Source organism: Leptonychotes weddellii, chromosome 7, assembly GCF_054177405.1.
Source record: "Leptonychotes weddellii isolate Sample4059 chromosome 7, ASM5417740v2, whole genome shotgun sequence".
NCBI classification, from domain to species: Eukaryota; Metazoa; Chordata; class Mammalia; order Carnivora; family Phocidae; genus Leptonychotes; species Leptonychotes weddellii.
In genome coordinates, this window is record NC_138375.1 from 27055481 (window position 1) to 27078678 (window position 23198).

Genomic DNA, 23198 nt, shown 5'->3' on the forward strand with positions numbered 1-23198 from the left:
ATGTCTTCTTGATCAATTGACTCTTTAGCATTATGAAAGTTTGCTCTTTGTCTCTAGTTTTATTCCTTGTTCTGAAGTCCACTTTGTTGGACATTAATATGGTTGGTTACTCCAGCTTTCTTTTGATTATGGTCACCTAGCACATTTCCCCCCCCATCTTTTTACTGTTAATCTATCTAAGTCTTTATATTTAAACGTTTGTGTATATTTTTTAAAAAAGATTTTATTTATTTTATTTTTATTTTCTAAATTTATTTATTTTTTTTGTTTTGTTTTGTTGTTGTTTTTTCTTTTACTATGTTATGTTAATCACCATACATTATACCCAAACAATGAATCATGGAACACTACATCAAAAACTAATGATGTAATATATGGTAAACTTATTTATTTGAGAGAGAGAGAGAAAGCATGCATGTATGTGAGCTGGGGAGAGGAGTAGAGGAGGAGGGAGAGGGCCAAGCAAACTCCGCACTGAGCATGGAGCCCGTCATGGGCTTGATCCCAGGACCCTGATATCATGACCTGAGTGGAAACCGAGAGTTGGATGCTTAACTGACTGAGCCACCCAGATGCCCCCATTTTTTGTGTCTTTTTAAAAGACAGAATCTGCTGGGTCTTGCTTTTACCTAATCCCATCAGACAATCTTTGCCTTTTTTTTTTTTTAAAGATTTTATTTATTTATTTGACAGAGAGAGACACAGTCAGAGAGGGAACACAAGCAGAGGAAGTGGGAGAGGGAGAAGCAGGCTTCCCGCAGAGTGGGGAGCCTGATGCAGGGCTCGATCCCAGGACCCTGGGATCATGACCTGAGCCGAAGGCAGACGCTTAATGACTGAGCCACCCAGGTGCCCCGACAATCTTTGCCTTTTAATTAAAAGTTTTTAGGTCATTTCTAATTAATGTAATTTTTTATGAGATTGGATTTAAACCCACCATGTTGCTGTTTGTTTTATGTTTATCCCTTAGTTCTTCTTTATTATCCCTTCCTGTTTTTATTTCATTTCCATTTTATCTCTGTTATTACATATTTATTATAAAAATATGTTAGCAATTGCTCTAGAGTTTGTAATATATATCTTTAATGTATCAAAATCTCTCTTCAAATAATACTATACCATTTCAAGTGTATAAAACTATACTTCCATGTCTTCCTCCCAACCTTTGTGCTATTGTTGACATACATTTTACTTGAACATATGCTATAAATCTTAACAATACATTGTTTTATTTCAGCCATTTATCTTTTAAAGAGATTTAAACATTTTTTAAAATGTCTTTTAAATTTATCTTCATTTTTACCATTTGTGGCACTCTTCATTTCTTTGTGTAGATTCAGATTTCCATTTGTATCATATTTGTCCTTCTTGAAGAACTTCCTTTAACATTGCTTTTAGTACATGTCTGAAGGAAATGAATTATCTCAGCTTTCATTCATCTGAAAAAATCTTTACCATATTTTTGAAATATATTTTTGCTGCCTATAGAATATTAGATTGACATTTTTTTTTTTCTTTTAGAACTTTAGAGATGTCGTTCCATAGTGCTTTGGCTTGGTTAGTTTCTGCCAAGAATTTAATTTGTTGAACTCATTCTGGTCCCCCACCCCACCCCCCGCCCCGGGTCCTAAGGATCTTGTTTTAGCTTTCCTTAGTGGCAGTGCTCCTTTGCCTGGGACTGTGAGCAGGAGGGTACTCCGTGTCTCCCCCAACCCTAGACTGCTGTTTCTTGTTACTTGTTGAAAACTCAGGAGCAGACAATTTTGTTTCTGCTTCTCCCCTAGAGGCATGAGATCTTTGCCTTGGCCGTAGAGTGGGACATCATTCTCTAGTGACTTATTTTTTTCAGTGTGTTTTCTGGTGTGTATTATATAACAGTACATTAACACATGTAAGTAATTTAGAAATTAATGTGTGTGTATAGGAGGTTTATACTCAACAGTTTTACTGATCAGAGTGTATAGTCAGAATTGTTTAGAGGCCACTGTTGTAGAGGGTCAGAACTTAAAACTGATAGATTTGAAGTAGAATTTGCTACTTGCTGTTTGATTTGAAGACAACATGATTCATATGGTTCACTTTATTGCAGTGAGTAACTTCCTTTATAAATGGAGAATGTTTTACAGGACACATTTTATTTTAAAATAATTTTTAGATTTATATGCTTAAGAGGTAAAGCAGTTTTTATGAGCTCTTCTGAGTTTTAAACTCCTCTCTTTTTTGTAAATGAAAATTTCTTTATTGTTTTTAGGACTGTGAGGACGTGGGAAGTTGAAAATCCAAGGAAGCAAAGAAGTGTGTTTAAACCACGGACAATGCAGGGCAAAAAAGTAATTCCCACCACGTGCACATATAGTAGAGATGGAAACCTCATAGCAGCTGCCTGCCAGAATGGAAGCATACAGATCTGGGACCGAAATTTGACTGTAAGTCTAAGACATTTAAGTCCGCTTTTCTTAGAAGAAAACCACCTTATAAAGACAAACATCATGTTAAAATATTATGAAGGCCAGTTTCCTGAGTTTAGCCCTAACTTAAACTTCAGTGTTAGTTGATAAAACATTGGGACATTTGCAGTAAACAGCATTTCAGCAACATTCCAGCTCAGTATTTTCCAATGCGTATTAGATTTTTTTTTTTTTAAATAAAGTAGATCTTTTAGTATAAAATTTAAAAAGCATAGGGCAGTTTTATTATTTGGTGTCTCAGTGTACTTGATTTTGAAAGCAAAGGATTTGATAGTAGTGTAAAACAAGACTAAGCAGAGTACTAGAAAATATCCTTTAAAAGATTTAAGAAAACCATGAAATGTCTAGGATGGTCCATTAGTTGTTTTCCAGTTATTTTTGTAGTAATTTAAATAATATTTTGTTTTAATATTCCATGATGTTCCATTTGAGTAGCTTTCAGATTTTATTTTACAGTTTTAGGTCATTATTAGAATAAATAAATTTTTGAATTGGAAGGAATCACAGAATTCTATGTAAATAATTATGCAAAATAATGAATATGAAAGTCTTTGGCTAATTTTGAGAATTACCAATAAGCTTTAGAAAGGGTTTTGTTCTAATTAGAGATGGTATAACAAGACTTTTTGATAAGTGGAATGATTCTATATTACCAATGTTAAAATGAAAATCTACACTGTTATAATACTATTTGGTTATCTTTATTTTAATAAAAGATTCTGATAAATGATTAATTTAGTAATTTGTTAGAATTTATTAAGTACCTCTACTAGATGGCAGGCACTATTGTAGGCACTGGGAATACTGCAGATTATAAAAAAGTTCTGCCATTTGGAGTTTATATTCTAGTTCTTTTTAAAAATTATAAAAATAATATTCTTTCAAATAAAATTGCCCATCAGACATTTACATTTTGAAAGGGACCCTAGAAGACATAGTTGTCTTTTTAGGCACATGGGTTAAAATCATTTGTCTTGGAATAAGGTAAAAAATAATGATAGGGAAAAAAGAATCCATGTTGATAATGCTGGAAATATCTTGGGCATTTTCTGTTTGTCAGATCTTTTTATTTCTGTTTTCATTTCCATTGTAAACCCCATAAAGCTTCATAACAGCACAGAGATTTTAAAAATCCTTTGAATTGTAAACTGAGTTTTAACCAAGCAATAAATTTTTTAGTAACTGGCTTTCATCGCCTCTGGGTGCTGTTGGATTAAGCATAAAAACTCTGAGTCATGAAGTTTCCTTGTGTAGCTTTGATAGTGACGTGTTTTGTATAGTACATATGTGGGTGCCTTTTTCTTAGAACCCACATATTCTTATAAAGTTGAGTATAGTTTTTAAAGATTGGCTTTGCATATCTCCTAAAATAATGACTATCTTCTATTTCCATTTTTGTAAAAAATAAAGCTGTTTAAATGTCAATTTACCCCTCCCCCCAAAAAAATCTTTTAAGCTCTTTTGCCTAATTATAGTCTTTGGTTCTGTTTTGTTAGAATTTAATAGTACATGAAGTTATAGCTTATTATACCACATCCTGTTTGTTATATTTATTCATATTTTTACATTTGCATGTAAATATAGTCAGCTAAAGACAAATCAGATTGAGAAGAAAAAGCTTGCAGGAAATACAGCTTGATTTAAGAACAGAATTTTACAAAATTTCTTAATTACTGCTTCAGCAATAATAAATTATCTGCAGGGATACACTAAAGCTGAGATAAAAAAGCCTAATAGCAGTAGTTTTTCCATGCAGTAGCGAGAGAATTACATGGTAAGTAGTAATTAACACATGTGTGTGTTTTGTGACAATTAAGTAAAACTATCATAAGTGCCCTACTTAAGCATAGAATTCTCATTAGAGAATTTAGCAAATTAAATGAAATATTTCTTTTTTAGAAGTAAGGTGTCTATTAGTGATAAATTCCTGTGTTCTTAAGACCTACCTCTACTCTAGAATTATGTTGGCCAGTATGGTAGCCACTAGCCACATTTGACTGTTAAAATTTACGATGAAAATTTCAGTTCCTTAGTCACATGGCACTTTTCAAGTACCAAATAGCCACATGTGTCTAGTTCTGTGCTCCTTACCAAACAGCACAGATAAAGAACATTCCCGTCATTGCAGTGAGTTCTGTTGGAAAGTGCTGCTCAAGAGGAGTGTTTGTTTGCCCAACGTCCCTTTCAGTCATGTGATGATGGCCTGTCAATTTGAGAGAAGAGCTTTTCAGAGGAGCTTCTACAGGTCTGAATTGCCTCCTTGGTCCCTCAGCCCCCATTCACCAGCATATAGCTGAGCAGTGGCAAGAAAGCTAGTGTGTGGTTGGAGTAGGTGAGGGAGGTGCAAAATGGTGGGAGGTGACATTGGAGAGGTAACAGCGTGCACCCTGACTCGGATTCGATGTATGCAGAAGTCCTCTCAGCCTGCAACATGCTTCTCCTACATGTTCATATGGCTTTCCCCCCTCACATCTTTTAGTCGTTTGCTCACATTTTCTCTTCTCAGCAAGGTCTCCCTGACTTCATCCTACATTTAAAATTGCAGCCTTCTCCCCACCAGTGGCATTCTCTATCCTTCTTATTTTCTTCCATCATGCTGATCAGTATCTGACATACTCTACTATATATTTTACATACTGATTTATTGGCTATTTACCTCCAGTAGGATATTGGCTCCACAGGGAAAGGATTATTGTCTGTTTTGTTCCCTGCTCTATTCACAGAGCAAAGAACAATACCTGTTGTACTGCAGATCTTCAATAATGATTTGTTGAATGAATGAATGAATGAATGTATTCTGGAAAGGTAACAAAATAAGGTTGTCAGTTTATTTCTGGGAAGACATTTAAAAATAGCAACATAAACCCTTCTATTTATATGAAACCACAATGAAATAGAGATAGAGAAGGGATAGGGGAGAAATAGACTGAGGTAATTTTTGGTATATCCTTTTTTTTTTAGATTTTATTTATTTATTTGACAGAGAGAGACACAGGGAGAGAGGGAACACAGCGAGAGAGGGAGTGGGAGAGGGAGAAGCAGGCTCCCCACCGAGCAGGGAGCCCGACACGGGGCTTGATCCCAGGACCTGGGATCATGACCTGAGCCAAAGGCAGACGCTTAATGACTGAGCCACCCAGGCACCCCTATTTTTGGTATATCCTTAATGATGTATAAATACACAATCTGTATTAACACAGGTAGATTTTTAAAAGCTATTTTCATGGCTGTCAAGTCTAATTTCTGACTTTTAAAATATTCCAATGTTATATGGTCTCATGAATATCTTTTTTTTTTTTTTAAAGATTTTATTTATTTATTTGACAGAGAGAGACAGCGAGAGAGGAAATGCAAGCAGGGGGAGTGGGAGAGGGAGAAGCAGGCTTCCTGCTGAGCAGGGAGTCCGATGCGGGGCTCGATCCCAGGACCCTGGGAGCCAAAGACAGATGCTTAACAACTGAGCCACCTAGGTGCCCCTGAATATCTAATGACTTCTGTTTGTATAAAAACACATAGCAAATTCTTTGGACATATATTTTTTTTTTTCAAAGCAGTGTTGCTGTTCTTTAATATCTATTAAGATTCTACAATATGCTAGACCCTTTACTAAAAGAACATGCTGTATTTACTTGTATTGCAATCACTATTTATAAACTAAGATGTTGGCAGGAATCTGTCTCATATTTATTTATTTATTTTTGCCTTCCATAGACACAGGTGATGGGAAGGAATACTATTTGAAGTAGTTTTATTTGGCAGTAGCGTACTGTCAGCAGCAGCTTGACCTGCTCTCCACCTGACTGCCTCTTACTTCTCCTTTTGCCTGCATTCCCTGCCCAGATTCTGGGGCTGTGCCTTTTAGGAAAATGACCACATACTACAACCCCCTATCAGGAAAACTTCAAGCCTAAGAGATATTGCAGAGACATTTCTCCAGCTCAGTGGCTGATCAGTGCCCATACTATCAGCCATCCTAGAGAATGGTTGGTATGGATCAGAGAAGGGTTCAGGCAAGAACTAGTAATGATGTTGGGAGATAAGTTTCTGGGCAAATAAAGCCCCCCAGTGTGTAAGAGAACAGGTGTAAAGGAGAGAGACTATGGGAAATAAAGTCACCAGTAGTAGCTTAGATCCAGTGCACTACAGATCTTTAAATGTCTCCAGTCACTGTCAGATAACCCATGTTAAGCTTAGGTTGACTTATGTCCTTTTTCACCTTTCCCTTTATTTGTGTGTATAAACATATATTAAAAGGTTTTGTTTTTATATAGGGAGAGAATTTGCAGTTTGCTTTTTGTACTTGTAAGTGAATAGGTAGAGCTCTAATTTCTTTATTTAAATGGGATCATAATTTTACAGACGTGAAAGATACACTTCCCAAAAAATTTATTTTTATTGAAACTTCTTTGCTCTCATCATTCTCTCTCTACCCCATAATGCTTGTAAATTACCTGGTATGTATTCTTCTGTACTTTTCTCCATATCTCTGTATCTCTAGCTAGCTAGCTAGCTAGCTAGGAACATTTCACCTGATATTTTGGAACACCTACCACCTCACTAAGAATGAGACAAAAGAATTTTAAACCCATTAAGTAGTTTGTAAAAAAGAGAACCATCTGTAAGATAATATATAATCAGATGCTACCTTGTATAGTGCCCAGAATATGGAACAGTTAGGGAAGGCTTAGAGGGTCAAGGTAGGTAGTCAGAGTCAAGACCTCTGAGAGGTATGGAATTTAGATAACCAATGGGATCAGTTGGGATTACAGAGTAATAATGCTGTTATTTGACTAACCAGCCTAACAAGGGCTATTCCGTGTCAAAGTAGTCACATTGAAAGGCTCTTTTGAGATTGTTACTGCTCAGAATGTTTTGAATCTTTTCTTTTAAAATCACCATCAAGCTAATTTCAGATAATGGCAAGTGCCACAAGGAAAATAAAGCAGAATAGAAAGAATGTTTTGTGGGAGGGGTGGCACTTGAGTCCCTGGGTACCTGTAAGTTGCTTAAAGTCTCGGGGCGCCTGGGTGGCTCAGCCGGTTAAGCTCTGCCTTCGGCTCAGGTCATGATCCCAGGGTCCTGGGATCGAGGCCCGCATCGGGCTCCCTGCTCCGCAGGAAGCCTGCTTCTCCCTCTCCCACTCCCCCTGCTCGTGTTCCCTCTCTTGCTGTGTCTCTCTCTGTCAAATAAATAAATAAAATCTTTAAAAAAAAAAAAAGTTGCTTAAAGTTTCACAGAAATCATTCCTCACTATTGGTCACTATCTGCTGTGCCTGTATTTTATGGAGTATTTTTGAGATTTAAAGATTTGCTTTTCGTGGTATTTTCTATTAAATTTCCATAATACAGCTTTGATCCTTCTTCTTTCACACGTCATGTAAACCAAGTTCAGGCCAAATTCTCATACTATTGGTTAGCTACATTCTGTAGTAATTTTTTATGGATAGTTTTTTTTCTCCCCCTGCTTTTTGGACATTCTTATGAAGCTCTCATAGCCACTAAGGAAAAAAACACTATTTACTCGCATGGAGTATCAGAATTATCTCTAAGTACGTATACTAACAGAGAGTATTAGTGAGAAGGATGAATTTTATGAAGGAGGGTTCTTAATATTTACCTCATCTTTCTCATTTGTACAATTAGAACATTCCAGACTTCCCTTAAATAGAGTGTTAACCCGTTGATATTGCAGATTTTGGAGATTTTAAAAAGAATAATACTTTGAAATATTTTTAGCATATAGTATTTTGTCCTTATTTCCAATCTTGTTTTGTGACCAATTTGTCATTTGTTGGGCAGTTTTAATGTCCCATAACTTTGCTTTGGAAAACATTTCATTACACAGTTATTTATCATTTATTATCATCTACAAACGTGAATAAGTCAAATTTCATTAAAAAATTTCCCTTTGAAACTATTTCAGCCCAAAACAGTTGCTTTTAGTCTTGTGTTTTAATTTTTGTGACATACCGCTTTAGCTATCAACCTTGGGAATAATGCATGGAGAGCTTTTTGAGATTTGATTTCTCTGTACTCTTTGAGTGTCCTTTATCTTTCTCATAGTGATGTCATTAAAAGGCTTTCATGAGTTAAACATGACTTCCAGTGGCCAACACTGCTTGCAAGCAAGTCCGGGTTCATGCCCTCCTCCAGGTGTCTTCTCCCTTCTTTACATGAAGGTCGGTCATTTAACAGTGATTCAAAGCGTTTAGCCAATATGAGTCAAGTTAAAGCGGCAAGATATTGACTATATGGGGGAGCAAAGTACATTATAGAGGGGAAAATGGTATTATTAAGCAATTTATAAAGCAAATTGTTTAGAAAAAATTTTCTGGTATCTTCCTTTGAGAAAACATGCTGTTTCTCTGAAAAAAATATATAAAGAGCATTGTTAAAAATTCAAATATAGATTTTTTTCTCTTCATTAGGCCTAATATTGGGAGTCTAGAAAATATGGACAGCTAAATACCAATTGCATACTTCTATGGCATAGTTTGTACCTGAGACATAAATCACATTATACATTACTCAGGGCTTTCTGTCTATCAGTCCTGGGTTTCTTGAGTATTCTATATGTCATTTTCCTTATTCAGGAAATGAGGGCATGATCCCCATCTTGTCAGATTATTTTGAGGAATATGTTAGGTAATATATTAAAAGTACCCAGAATGGGACTTGCACATAACAGGTTCTCAATAGCTATTGGTTTTCTTCCTCCTTTTTCTCTTTAGCCCCTAGTCAGCTTACAGTTTTTGTAGACTGGTAAAGTTAGATCTCAGGATGCTATTGAACTCAGATTGTGAAAGTGTCATACGTTTCACAGATTTCTTGGTGACTAAAGGTGTGGCTTAGAAAGATGAGAATGTAGATCCCTGTTATAGCCATCATTCAGTGTATTCACCATCAATTAATGAGAATGTTATGTACCCACTGGTTAGTGTGCCTGAGTAGATGTATGAACTAAAATTACCTTTTTAAATAAACACTCAGGAGAAAACATGTGACATACAGATTGTTCTGTAGTGTTTTAAACACGCATATTTTTCGAAGTTTACTTTTCACAGAGGTATGTCATTGACTCACAGCACAAATAATCATCAAAACTGTGCAAAATTACTTGCAGGCCTTGAAGTTAAGTTCTAATTTGTCAATTATTTTAATGAAAGCTTTAAAGTTTTACTTATAATGCTTTTAGAAAATGTCGTATACTGTTGGAAACAACATTTTTTAAATGAGAAAATACTGGCTTTTGAAAAAGTTAGGTTACAAGATTTTCTTTCTTTCTTTTTTTTTTTTTTTAAAGATTTTATTTATTTGACAGAGAGAGAGAAAGCCAGAGAGCGAACACAAGCAGGGGGAGTGGGAGAGGGAGAAGCAGGCTTCCCGTGGAGCAGGGAGCCCGATGCGGGGCTTGATCCCAGGACCCCGGGATCATGACCTGAGCCGAAGGCAGACGCTTAACGACTGAGCCACCCAGGCGCCCCAGAAGATTTTCTTTTAAATATAAGTGATTATTGTCCTTGTTTTTTGAAGTCAGTAATAATAGAGCAATTGCATTTTAAGACTTGCAGTTAAACAGGAAAAATTAAACACATTCAGCTCTGCTCCCTCCTGACCCCACTAAAATGACAGAAAAAGCATTTTTAAAAGCATGGATGAAGAGCATTAGAGGGGAGATGACAGCAGAAAAGAGAACTCATGACACTTTTGGAAGCTGGAAACCAGATGCGTGAATGGTAACTGACTTAGCCAACGAGAGAAAGTAGAAACCTCAGCAGTGGCGGGAGCAGCCAGTAAACGACAAATGGACTTATCCTGCCGTTCCCTTCTCTATCGTGTGCAACCATATCACCGTTCTTCCCTCTTCTTCCCTCACCCCTACAGAACACTAAAGTATTACTTCTGGGTGTTAGAGACTATATTCCAGGTAAAGCCGAGATAAGGGGAACATCTTCATGTAGAGCTGTGTCCCCCCTCACCACCATTGTTACTATAATAGTAATTACTGAGTGCTTCCTGTGGGGTAGGTGGTATTTTAAACACTTTACATGATTTCATTTAATCCTTATCACATTCCTGTGATGCAAGTACTGTTACTATCATCACTTTGCAAATGAGGAAATAAGACACAAAGAGGTTGAGTTGCCTACCAGAGATTACAGTTAGTAAGTGGCAGAATTGAGATTTCATCCCAGGCAGTTGGTTCAAGAGCCTATACCAGGGGTCAGCAAACTATGGCCCATGTGCCAAATATAGCCCACCATCTGGTTTCCTATGGCCTGCAAGCTGAGAAGGGTTTTTACATTTTTAAATGGTTGTATTGTTTTCTCATGGCTACTGTAACAAATGACCGCAAACTTAGTGACTTAAAACAGCACAAATTTATTATCTTACACTTTAGTAGGTTAGAGGTCTTCCTCGACCAAAATTAAGGTAGTTAAGGGCTGTGTTCCTTTCTGGAGCCTTCAGGGGAACATCTGTCTTCTTGCCTTTTCCAGCTAGTAAGAGTCACCCACGTTCCTTGGCTCATGGCCCCTTTCCTCCATCTTCCAGGCCAGCAACAGTGAGTGGAGCCCTTTCACATCACAACATGGTGACCTTCTTTTCTGTTTCCCTCTTTCACTTTTAAAGACCCTTGTGATTACATCAGATTGACTCAATAATCTGGGATCACCTCCCTATTTTAAGATAAGTTTAGCAATATCAATTCAGTCTGAAACCTTAATTCCCCTTTTGCATGTAAAATAACATATTCACAAATTTAAGGAATTAGGATGTGGAAATCTTTGGGGGGCATTGTTCTGCCTGCTTCAATTACACATTTAAAAAATGAAAATATGACATATTTCATGACATATGAAAATTATGTGAATTCAGGTTTCATTGTCATAAAGATTTATCAGAGCAGCCTTGCTCATTCATTTTCATATTGTCTGTGGTTGTTTTTGCCTTACAGCAGCAGAGTTGCAACAGACTACAAGGCCCCAAAGCCTAAAATAGTTACTGTCTAGCCCTTTACAAGATTTTCACCCCTGACATAGAGTTTCTAATCAGCTTTTTAGTGCTTTACTCTTATATATTAATGGACAGACAAGGGTTATCAGACATTTGAGGAAATCCTCTAATATGAAATACAGAGATTAAAGGAAACAGAATAACTCAGAAGGGAGAGAGAGACAATGTAGAAAACAGAAGAAAATTTTAAGAAAAAAATCCTATAATATTCCAGAGAAAAAAGAGAAAATATGACAACCAAGAAACTAAAGCAGAATACTACAAAAATTTTTTGAACATTTAGAGTTCAAGCAAGAGCTCTTGGAAAGTAAATAGATGATACTAGGGGGGACATTCATAAGAGTGTTGAAAGATAGAGTCAAAGAAATCTCCTAGAAAGCAGAATAAAATACTGAGAATGATAGGCTTTTAAAAGGGTCAATTTTGATTTGAAAATTCTAGAAAAAGAAAATGTAGAGGAGGGAGGATGGAATTAGATAAGAAATAGTTACTCCTGCTCCCCGCCCCCCCCCCTCAAAAAAAGGTCAGAACTGAAAAAACAGAATTTTCCAGATAGGAAGGGCTCATCAAATACTCAGTACAGTGAATGAAAAAGAGTCCTATTAAGCTCTGCATCATGAACTTTCAGGGTTATAGAGAAGATCCTGAGAAATCTGAGAGAGAGAAAAAAATAGGAAACATGTAACTGAAGGATAATGGGCCATATAATTAAGGATGTTGGTAAGATAGTTGCTCAATGTGGGCTCTTGGGTCAATAGGGGCATAAACAAGGAGCAAGAGGGGCTGATAGATAGAAGGGAGATGGAGAGATCACATCATTGATTCCACAAAAGTTATTGAGCATGTTCTCTGGTCCAAGTACTATTCTAGGTGCTCGGCATATATCACAGTGAACAAAAATAGTGACCCGACCCCAGTTTGCTTTCAAACGCCCTGGAGAAGTTGGAAAATTGATATTTTGGGGATGCATCATAAGATATTGTGTAATCTTTGAGTGTTTTGAAGAATAAAATGTAAGACTTCCAAGCACCAAATTCAGCTTTTTCTCCTTTCTCCTCTTTTTTTCAGTCTTTCTTCTCCTTATTGACAGTATCCACTCTTTGAAACAACCTCTTCTCCTGCTAATTTCCCTTTTCTATAACCAGTGTCAATCTTACAAATTCTGTGTTTTAGTGGCCGTCACATCTGCCCCCTCAGTTTCACCTCCTTTGCCTTCATTCTCCTTGAGACTTGCATTATCTCCAACCTGGGTTTCTGGGTATCTTCACCCTTCTCTGTCCATCCACTCTGATATACCCAGTTCCAGTTTAAATCCTATTAAATGCAACACACACTGCTTCAGTGCTTACCACATACTGAATATAGTTCACATTTCCTCTGACTGACACCTACAGCCTTTCAGTTTATCTTTAAGCAGCCTTTGAATATCTCCCACGACTTTCTCCATAAATAGAAAAACTTTTTTTTAAAAATCAGACTTAATTATACTTTGTTCCCTCCTGATCATCCTGTCCTGCCTTGCTACCTTTCTCAAAACTGACCACTCTGCCCTGTGTGCTTCTCCTGCAAGCCCGCAACTGCTGGTGGCGATTTTATTCCTTGAAAGCCAAATCAGGTGCTATTCCCTGTGTGCTGCTCTTGAACTGTGGACCAGAAGATGATTTATCCAGGAGTGTAAACCCTGTCAAATGTTTTTTAAGAAATAATCTTCCATTTTAAAATCTCATCATTTTAATAAGTGAAGAATGCTTTGCCTCAGTTTGGCCTATGGTGATGGTGAATTTCCCCCAGAAATGTCCAGTTAGTGACCTAACATTAGCTCAAGTAGTTGGATAGGGAAGGGGTGATTCAAATAGTGAGATGGTATAGGAATTTAGTGTCAGCCTGTCTCTTCAACCTCACCTGCCATTCTTCTTCTTCTTCTTTTTTTGTAAGATTGATTGATTGATTGATTTTATTTATTTGAGAGAGAGAGAGAGTCTGTATGTGCGTGCCTGTGCAAACATGGGGAGGGGCAGAGGGAGAGGGAGAAAAGTAGACTCCCTGCAGAGTGGGGAGCCTGACATGAGGCTCGATCTCAGGACCCTGAGATCATGACCTGAACCGAAATCAAGTGTCATCAGAAGCTCAACCGACTGAACCATCCAAGTGCCCTATCTCACCCGCCATTCTTCTTTATGCTCATTAAACTCCAGACTAGCTGGCCTCTTTCCATTCCTCAAATACTACTAGGCCTTGTCTGCCTTGGAGACTTTGTACTTGTTACCCTTGGTGCTTGTAGGCCTTTGTCATAGTTTATTGCCTTGGCTGTGGCAGCTCACTTCTCATTCTGACCTCTGGCAAAATGTCATCTCAAAGAACCACAAAGCAGTGTAATAGTAGAGAATATGGGGAAAGAAGGCTAATTCTAGAGCAAGGCTAGATTTCTGGCTAGAATAGTGCCCTTGTTTTCCCTGAACCTTTATCTCTGTTCCATTGCCTAAAATATGTTATTGTCTTTATAACATTTACCACTGTGTAATTATTTTGTTTTATTTTTCATTTGTCTGCTCATTCCTCCTAACCTAAGCTTCATAAGCTCAGGGACTTTTTGTCTTATTTGCTATTTTTCCATCCCTAAAAAGAGCATGACATATAGTATGTGCTCCCTGTAAATATTTGTCGAGTCAATGAATGGATGCTATCAGATAGATCATCATAGGTTTTATCTTAAGGTGGTTTTTTTTTCAGTTATCATTATTCTTGTTTTTAAATTTTTGATTACTGTTAATTAAGCTTTTTTATTATCAAATAAATGTGTTGTTATAGGTTATTTGTTTTAGCCTTTAGTATGGAGTGATGCTTATTTGCATCAGAAGTATTTTCAGTCACTTTTTTCTAATAGATTTTTAAAGTATATGATATAAATAATAGCTAATAATTACTGAACACTTTGTGCCAACCACTGTTCCAAGTACTTTATATATATGTTAATTCATGTGACCCTCAGAACCGTACTATGAGGTACTACCATTAGCCACATATTTTAAATGAGAAAACTGAAACCCAGCAGAGGAAGGTTTAGCAGCTCGCTCGAGGCTAGTAACATCATGGAGCCATGCAGTCTGCACTAGAACCTGCACTCTTAATCACTGTGCTGCTGTACCGTATGGTTCATGAATGAGTGATCCTTCCTGGTGGAAATATTTTAAAACTAGATTTTGGTGATGGTTGCACAACTCTGCAAATTTACTAAAAATCATTGAATCATACACTGAAAATGGGTAAATTTTATGGTATTAAGTTATATTTTGATAAAGCTGTTTAAAAAGTGACTTATTAAAATGCATTATAATCTTTTCAAAACTGCACCTGCAGTAGAACTTTAAACCCTGAATTCCCTTGCCATGGAATAAAGGAAGAGATGAAGCAGGTAATCTTCTGCCCTGTCTAAATTGGCTAAGGACAGGGACACTTGGGTGGCTCAGTTAGTTAAGCGTTTGCCTTCGGCTCAGGTCATGATTCCAGGGTCCTGAGATTGAGCCCTGCATCAGGCTACCTGCTCAGTGGAGAACCTGCTTCTCCCTCTGCTGCTCCCCTCTGCTTGTACTCTTTCTGTCTCTCTGACAAATAAATAAAATCTTAAAAAAAATAATAAATTGGCTAAGGATAAAAAAGTTTACAAGTCACTGTTACATGCTCTTTGGAGACAAGGGTTTTTTTCTTTCTTCTTTAACTTTGGACCCACTGGTATGGAAAACATATGTGGTAGGGATTTAATAAGTAGTTGCTGAATTAAATTTCAAGGGTTTAATTTACCTATACCCTCAATATTTAAATTTTATTCCAAAGTCCTTGCTTTCATATTCTAATTTTGCACAGTATCCTGAAAAAGGCAAAACTTATGTACTGTCTTGATGCAGTATTAACATACAGAAAGAAAATATAACTGATGAAAATAATGTGTGAAAAATTCTTAGGTTTAGATAATCATATACTGATCAAAGTTGCCCAGGGAAGCCAGAAGAAAAATTAAAATTGAATTAAGATAAGTATTTTTCTTATAAAGATTATAAATATTCTTAAAACATTTTACCTTATAAGTAAAACTAGAAGAATTAGAATATTCTCCTAAATGTGGTAGGAGTAGAAACTTTATGAATACTTGTGGATGTGTATTGATCATTAGGACAGAAAAAAATAGAAATTGGGCAGCAGAAACCTCCAGTTGAAAATATGTGAATAAGAGGGGTGCCCGGGTATCTCTGTTGGTTAAGTGTCTGACTTGGGCTCAGGTCATGATCTTGGGGTCCTGGGATGGAGATCTCGGGCTCCCTGCTTGGCAGGGAGTCTGCTTGTCCCTCTGCCTCCACCCTCCCCACCCCCACTCATGTGCTCCTGAGTGCTCTCTCTCTCAAATAAATAAATAAAATCTTTAAAAGAATATGTGAATAAGAGCTCCTGTTAAGGAATGGAGTCAAATGTATAAATATTGTAAGTAAGCAGTTAGTATAATCTTACATTTTCATTATACTGAATAAATAGACCACAGGGGCTATACAGATTCAAGAGAATGATATAGTTTTTGTCACTATTTGGTGACTTGAATTTAGTCAAAATATTAAAGTGAAAGTAACTATGAAATATCTGTAAAGAAGTAAGACATTTTTATCTGCATGGCCTGTAATCATGATTAGAGACAGTTCTTTTGTAACTCTGTTTTCAGTTTCATTAGACATGTATCCAACACATAGCTCATGATTTCCTCTGAAAACCTGGTGCCAATCTTTGCTCTATGTAATGGTTCCCAAGGAAAGTTAATTTGGGCTATTTTTTTTCTGATTATAAAAGTAATCTGTAGTTATTTGTAAAAATACCCAAAATAGAAAAGCATATGAAAAACATAAGTTATCTATAACTACTCCACCCAGAGATTAGCATTTCTAGATTCTTTTCTGTACTCACATGTAAGGTATGTGAGCCCTGCATATGTGTTTGTTTCAGTGAATTGGGTTTTTTAGTAGCCCTAATAATTTAGCACCCCTCTTCCCAACATGAGTTCTAAATAAAGTAAGAAATAAGACTAATCACCAAAGCGTGATAGATGAAGGCCCAGAATCCCCCTCTGCTACAGACGGTAGAGGAGGATAGCAGCCAGAAGTGCCTGCTAACTAACTCCCAGAATTGGACAGAATTGCCCACCCAAGTTCCATCCAGCAATGAACCTGGCTAGGCTTGCCGCAGGAAGACTTTGGTCATGGAAAAGTGGAGGAGAATTACTCCTTAAGGTCAGCTTGCCCCCAAGAAGGAAAAGGAAATTGCTAAGCCAAGCACTGTCAGTTAGTTTTTACCACAATCACAGGTCAGATTAATGTACTGCCTTCCTTCCTAGGGGGGTAGTGAATGAGGAGTGGGAAGAGGTTGGGGTGCGAGGCTTTGTCAAGGAGTTTGAATACTCCTCTAGGGTAATGGGAAGCCATTAGACGGATTCTAGAAGAATGATGCAATCCAAGTTGTATTCTTAAAAGAATCACTCTGGCCACTTTTTTTTTTTTAATTGAAGTATAATTAACATACAGGGTTATATTAGTTTAGGTGTACAACATAATGATTCAACAGTTCTATACATTACTAAACACTCACCATGATAAGTGTAGTTACCATCTGTTGCCAAACAGTGTTATTGACTGTATGCCCTATGCTGTACTTTTCATCTCTTGACAGTTGTTTATTTTATAACTGGAAGTTTGTACCTCTTAATCTCCTCCATCCATTTCACTCATTCTCCCCCACCCCCCACCCCCTGCCCCGCACCTCCCCTCTGGCAATCCCTCATGCCATTTTGCATGGAGAATAACTGTAAGGGGAGAAAGGTAGAATTAAGGTGACTGGGGGCTAGCTGTTGCAGATGTTCAGGTAATTTCCTGGACCAGGGTGGTAGTGGTAGAGGTAATGTTTGGATTTTGAAGATTTTTTTTTGAAGCTAGATTGACAGATGGGTAAAATTTAATGTAAAGGTAATTTTTTCACAGTATTTTGAGTTATGCCTTTTTAAAGAGTTGTATAATATGTGAAAAAGAAAACACAGGCCTAAAATAGTATCACTTAGGTTAAGGCCCCAAGTCAGTAAACCAACACTTAATACCTAACCCATCTCTAGTTTTAACCCCCCCAGGTATGTAACCTTAAACTTGTCAACAAGAGAATTTTCTGGCCAGCACTAGGAAGATTACTGATAGACTCTTCCTATTACCCTTAGGAGGGCAACCTTGCCTGAAACAGTGGATTCTTTGCTAAGATTCTTTCCTTTCTTCTGCTCCCTCTCTTCTTTTTTTTTTTTTAAAGATTTTATTTATTGATTTGAGAGAGAGAATGAGATAGAGAGAGAGAGAGCATGAGAGGGGGGAGGGTCAGAGGGCGAAGCAGGCTCCCCGCTGAGCAGGGAGCCCGATGCGGGACTCGATCCTGGGACTCCAGGATCACGACCTGAGCCGAAGGCAGTGGCTTAACCAACTGAGCCACCCAGGCGCCCCATCCCTCTCTATCTTTAAAAACCCTTTCTTTTTTTCTATAGCCCTCTGGAGCTCCCTTCTACTTGCTGGAAGGGATGCTGCCCATTTCATGCATTGATTAATAAAGCCAATTAGATCTTTAAAGTTTGCTTGGTTGAATTTTTGTTATTTAACAACTGGTATAATAATAGAGAATCTAATTTGAGAAATGATTCCATAGAACACATTTGATCATCCATGTTAATGCAAATGGTGGATATTTATCCTTTCTGATGGCTGAGTAATATTCCATCGTAGATATGTACCACATCTTTATCCGTTCGTCTGTTGAAGGGCATCTTAGTTCCTTCCACAGTTTGGCTATTGTGAACATTGCTGCTATGAACATTGGGGTGCATGTGCCCCTTCTTTTCACTACATCTGTATCTTTGGGATCATTCCTTTTCATGCTTTCTGATTTTTTAATGGTAAGTAGGCTGTTTGGGGTTGAGAATTTGGATTACATGAAAATCTGTTTTGGTTTTGTGTTATTTTAGCTAATTTTGAATAGTTTGTTTTACTTTTATGATTATCTTGTATCAATTGGCAGTGTGGAGTAAGTGCTCCCTAATTATTTCTTTCTTTCTTTTTTTAATTTTAATTTATTTTTAAATTTTATTTAAATTTTATTTTTTTTAAAGATTTTTTTTTATTCATTCGAGAGAGAGAGAGAGAGAGCACAAGCAGGGGGAGAGGTAGAAGCAGACTCCCCGCTGAGCAGGGAGCCCGACGCAGGGCTTGATCCCAGGACCTGGAGATCATGACCTGAGCCGAAGGCAGACGCTTAACCAACTGAGCCACCCAGGCGCCCCTCTTTTTTTTTTTTTAGAGAGCGAGAACGAGCATGAGTGGGGGTGGAGGGAGCAGAAGAAGAGGAAGGGAGAGAATCTAAAGCAGGCTCCATGCCCAGTGTGGAGCCCTACACGGGGCTCAATCTCAGGACCCTGAGATCATGAACTGAGCTGAAATCAAGAGTCAGATACTTGACTGAGCACGCTCCAATAATCCCTAAATCTTAAAAAAAAAAAAAAGTTTTTGCATCTTCTTTAGCATGAGTAAAGTCCTTTGCAGTTGTCTAGATAGGGCTGTTATGTCATTTAAAATGGTGGATCTCTACAGGATGACTATAGTCTCTAGAAAGCCTATATAAGGGATTCCTCTCTCTAGGAGAAATATTTCCTGAGCTGTGTTTCTCAGCTTCAGGACAGCTGTGATTTACTTTGTAAGCTGAAGAGGCCAAACATTGCTGTTTTAATCATTATAAACAACATAGTAAATGTTAAATGTTCGCTCAATAGAGCCACTAGTAGGGCTTTTATATGCAGAAACTAATGTCTGAGCCAAAAATGTGAAAGGGTTCCCTGGGCTGTGTGCATTCTCTTTTAACCTACTCTTTGATTCATTGCAACTGGAGAAGAGATGCTACTAGTAATGATTTGAGCTGCAAAACTCTTGGTGTTACAGTGAACCTCCCTGTTCTGTGTTTGTTTGTTTTTTAATTTCCTTCCTCTAATTATACAAGCCATAATAATTTACCGCATTTCATAAAACTCAGAAACTTATTTTTACATATGATACCCAAATTATAGAGCATTTCAAGATTCTGGTAAACCTCAACACTTCGGACTATTTAAAATATTTACCAGTTTTGTTCCTTATCAGAGTTTTTGTGTCTTTCAGCTCTCTTCTACAAAGTAATGTAAGGATCCAATCTTAATTCAGAAGTATTTTTAAAGTTATTGCCCCAATTTATTTGTAGTTAATTATATAAAGAATTATTCTCACAGCTGTCTGATAAGAAATTTTACTTTTTGTTGTAAAAGTTTTACTTTGGGTGGATAACGCTGATACTCATGGGATAGGTGGTGAAGTTACCAATTGCTGTGTATATCCTATAATAACCCTATTTTATTCTGAAAAACAGTTCTTATGCTCTCTCAGTCTGATCATATAACACAGAGAGAAAGGACTGACTTGTTTTGTAAAACTATTTTTTTTTTTACTCACAGTAAATTATATTTTCACTGTGACTGACTATACAAGTGTCTTTGCACAGACTGACACACACCCACACATACATACACACACCCGTGCAGTTGAAATAGAAGTTTACCAAACCAGTTCCTGATCTTGCAATGTACAATGCACTCCCAATTTTTTCATTTCATTTGATTTCATTTTACTGATTATAATCTATTAAATTGATTTTATGAACCACCAATGAGTTAGAATTCAGAGTTTACAAAATACTTCTGAAGCATGTCCCAAATATAATTTGATCTTTACAGTGACCTTCTGGATATCAATCCTTTCAAAACATAGTTAAAACCTGCATTTAAAAAACAGAAGCTCTATGGAACTCCTGGGTGGCTCAGTCGGTTAAGCGTCTGCCTTCAGCTCAGGTCATGATCCCAGGGTCCTGGGATCAAGTCCGCACTGGGCTCCTTGCTCAGCGGGGAACCTACTTCTCCTTCTGCCTGCTGCTCCCCCTGCTTGTGCTCTTTCTCTCTGACAAATAAATAAATAAAATCTTAAAACACACACACACACACACGCACACACAGAAGCTCTGACTGATGATGAAGAAGAAATGGTTTGGGGCATTGAGTGACCAGAGGGCATCATGAACACAGCAGTCCCTTTGAATGGTAAGAGAGAGGAAGGGGAGCTGCAGAGATTTAGAACAGGAGGCAGATGGATGCAGTAGATGCTTTCCCTGCCTTGGGATGTTTGGCTAAACCCTTCAGGATATCTGGTGTATGCCACCAGAAGTCACTAGTGGTTAGACTGTACTAGGTTGCTGGTATCTTGAAAAGCTACCAAAATTAGTTTGTCCGGGGCTCTACCTTTGAGATGCCTGTAGTTTACCCCCAGAAATCCCATCCATACTAATCTAGTCCAGTTTCACCAGTTAAGTGTGTTTCTCAAACTTCATTTGTTTACATACTACTCTCATAACGTTTCCCATCTCTCTACACCATCTTGTTATTTAATTTTAAAACATTGATTTACTTTAAAATTATAAGTACTTTCTAAATTGAGATAAAATGCATATAACAGTTAACCATTTTATTTTATTTTTCATTTTAAAATATGTAATTTAGTGGTATTTAGTGTGTTCTCAGTGTTGTGCAACCACCAGCTTTCTCTAGTTTCAAAACTTTTTCATCATGCCATAAAAACACGCAGTACCCATGAAGTAATCACTCCTCATTCTCCCTTCCTAAAGGGAACATTGTAACACCACCATAAGCAAAAAGCCAATGTTGCTATTAATAGAACATAGCAATTATTAAAATTGCATTAAAAGTAAAACAATCATAAATACTCCCTAGATACTATTGTCAGCCAAGGCTCTGTGTCTGAATTTTTTTCTGTATTAAAGAGATCATTAACAAGTGTTATGGAGGTAAAAAGACAAATTAGTGCTAAATCAAGACTTTCTGCTTGAAATTGTAGGAGAATTTTAAAAACAGTTTTCTCATTATGAGATTCACTACCATTTAATGCTATTCCCTTGTACCATCTAAAATTTGTCTTGATATAGCTGAATTCATCCATCCCCCACCCCAGTCTTCTCATTCACTTCATTTTTAAAAGGGATTTTCTGTATTATTCCCAGAGTTTTCTATAACTGAAATTCAGAATGTGTTCTACCAAGTATGGTGATTGCAGTCTTCATCATTATCCTTGATCATATAAAATTAGGTATTTACCACGTAGTGAATTAGATGCTTTGGGAGTTTTAAAGAAAAGACACAGATTCTACTCTAGAATGATATAAATCTTTGTTGTGAAAATCTATGCACAATTAATACTTAGAAAATAAAACTGATAATAGTAGACAAGTAGGTTGGTTGTATTCTAAAAGTTCACTGGTTAAATTGGAACTTGTATATTTTTTTGTAGAAACAGTGTTAATATTAGCTATTATTGTGAATATTTTAGATTAGCCCAAAGGAGCTTATCTTTCTGTGCTCTTCTTTATGTTCCCCATAGGTAGGTCTGGTAGGACAAAAAGAGTACTTTGCCTCCCAAGCTTCAATTTATTCATCTCAATAATAAACTTCATCTTCGTCTGGTTATACGGATCAAGCGCAATAACCTTTGTGAAAGTACAAAGCATCAGTACTACCTGGTCCTTAGGTGAAGGTCAATAAGTGTGCCTTCTTTTATTTACTCACTTATATTCATAGTCTCATTAATATGTTATAGAACTACATCAAGACTATATGCCCAGGGGCGCCTGGGTGGCTCAGTCAGGTAAGCATCTGCTTTCAGCTCAGGTCATGATCCCAGGGTCCTGGGATCTAGCCCCATGTGGGGCTCTCTGCTCAGTGGGGAGCCTGCTTCTCCTTCTCCCTCTGCAGTTCCTCCTGCTTATGCTCTTCCATTCTCTCAAATGAATAAGTAAATAAAATCTTAAAAAAAAAAAAAGACTATTTGCCCACAGAAGTCAGTTAGCTTTGTTCTGCTATGACCTATAGAACTTTACCAGAGAATTCATCTCCTTCTCACTGCTACCTACCTCAACATTAGAAACTGTGGTGGTGGTAGTGATAGTAATAATAGTATTAATTATTAGAATAGGAGCTAACATTGTCCACCTACTGTGTACCAGGAATTTTTCTAAATGCTTTCAATCTATTGCTTGTTATACAGCTTATGAGGTTAATATTGATATCTCCATTTTAAGGATGAGTTAACTGAGACTCAGTAGTGTATCTAAGGTCATACAGTAAAGACTAGGTAGATCTGGGATTTGACTCCAGGCAGTCTGGCTCCAGAGTCTATACTTCTAACCACAATCTCTTGAGTCTCTGAGAGTGGAAACCCATTCATCTACCCAATTGAAGGGGCATCTATTCTCTATATGTTGCTCAAAAGCCAGGAAATGCATATTATCTAGGGTAAAATTGTCTGATTGATGATCTGGTTCCGATAAGAAAACATCCAACTTCTGTCTGTCTGCCTAGAAAGGATCTGCAGGGCGGGGTAAGTGGGGAGTGGATCCAGGAGAGAAGAAAGAAGTAGGGGGGATAGTGTAGAGGGAATTCCTGGGTCCTTCTGTCACAATTAGCGAGGATCAAAATGGAATAAGGCTGGAAGAGGAAAAGAGCTCAGTTTAGACTCAGGTAATTAGGCAAGGAGTGACTACCAGAGTCTTTCCTCATAGCTGTATTTC

General features: G+C 37.3%; 1 protein-coding gene across 2 annotated transcripts in view; it reads left to right on the forward strand.

The window, feature by feature from the left end:
* The window catches only part of WDR70 (WD repeat domain 70), a 263085-nt gene that overhangs the window by 164186 nt on the left and 75701 nt on the right, over nt 1-23198 (forward strand). For both annotated transcript variants that reach the window (XM_006730411.3, XM_031024925.2), the window contains one exon: nt 2252-2426. In XM_006730411.3, coding sequence (XP_006730474.1) covers nt 2252-2426 — 175 coding nt within the window. The remainder of the gene's footprint in view (nt 1-2251; nt 2427-23198) is intronic.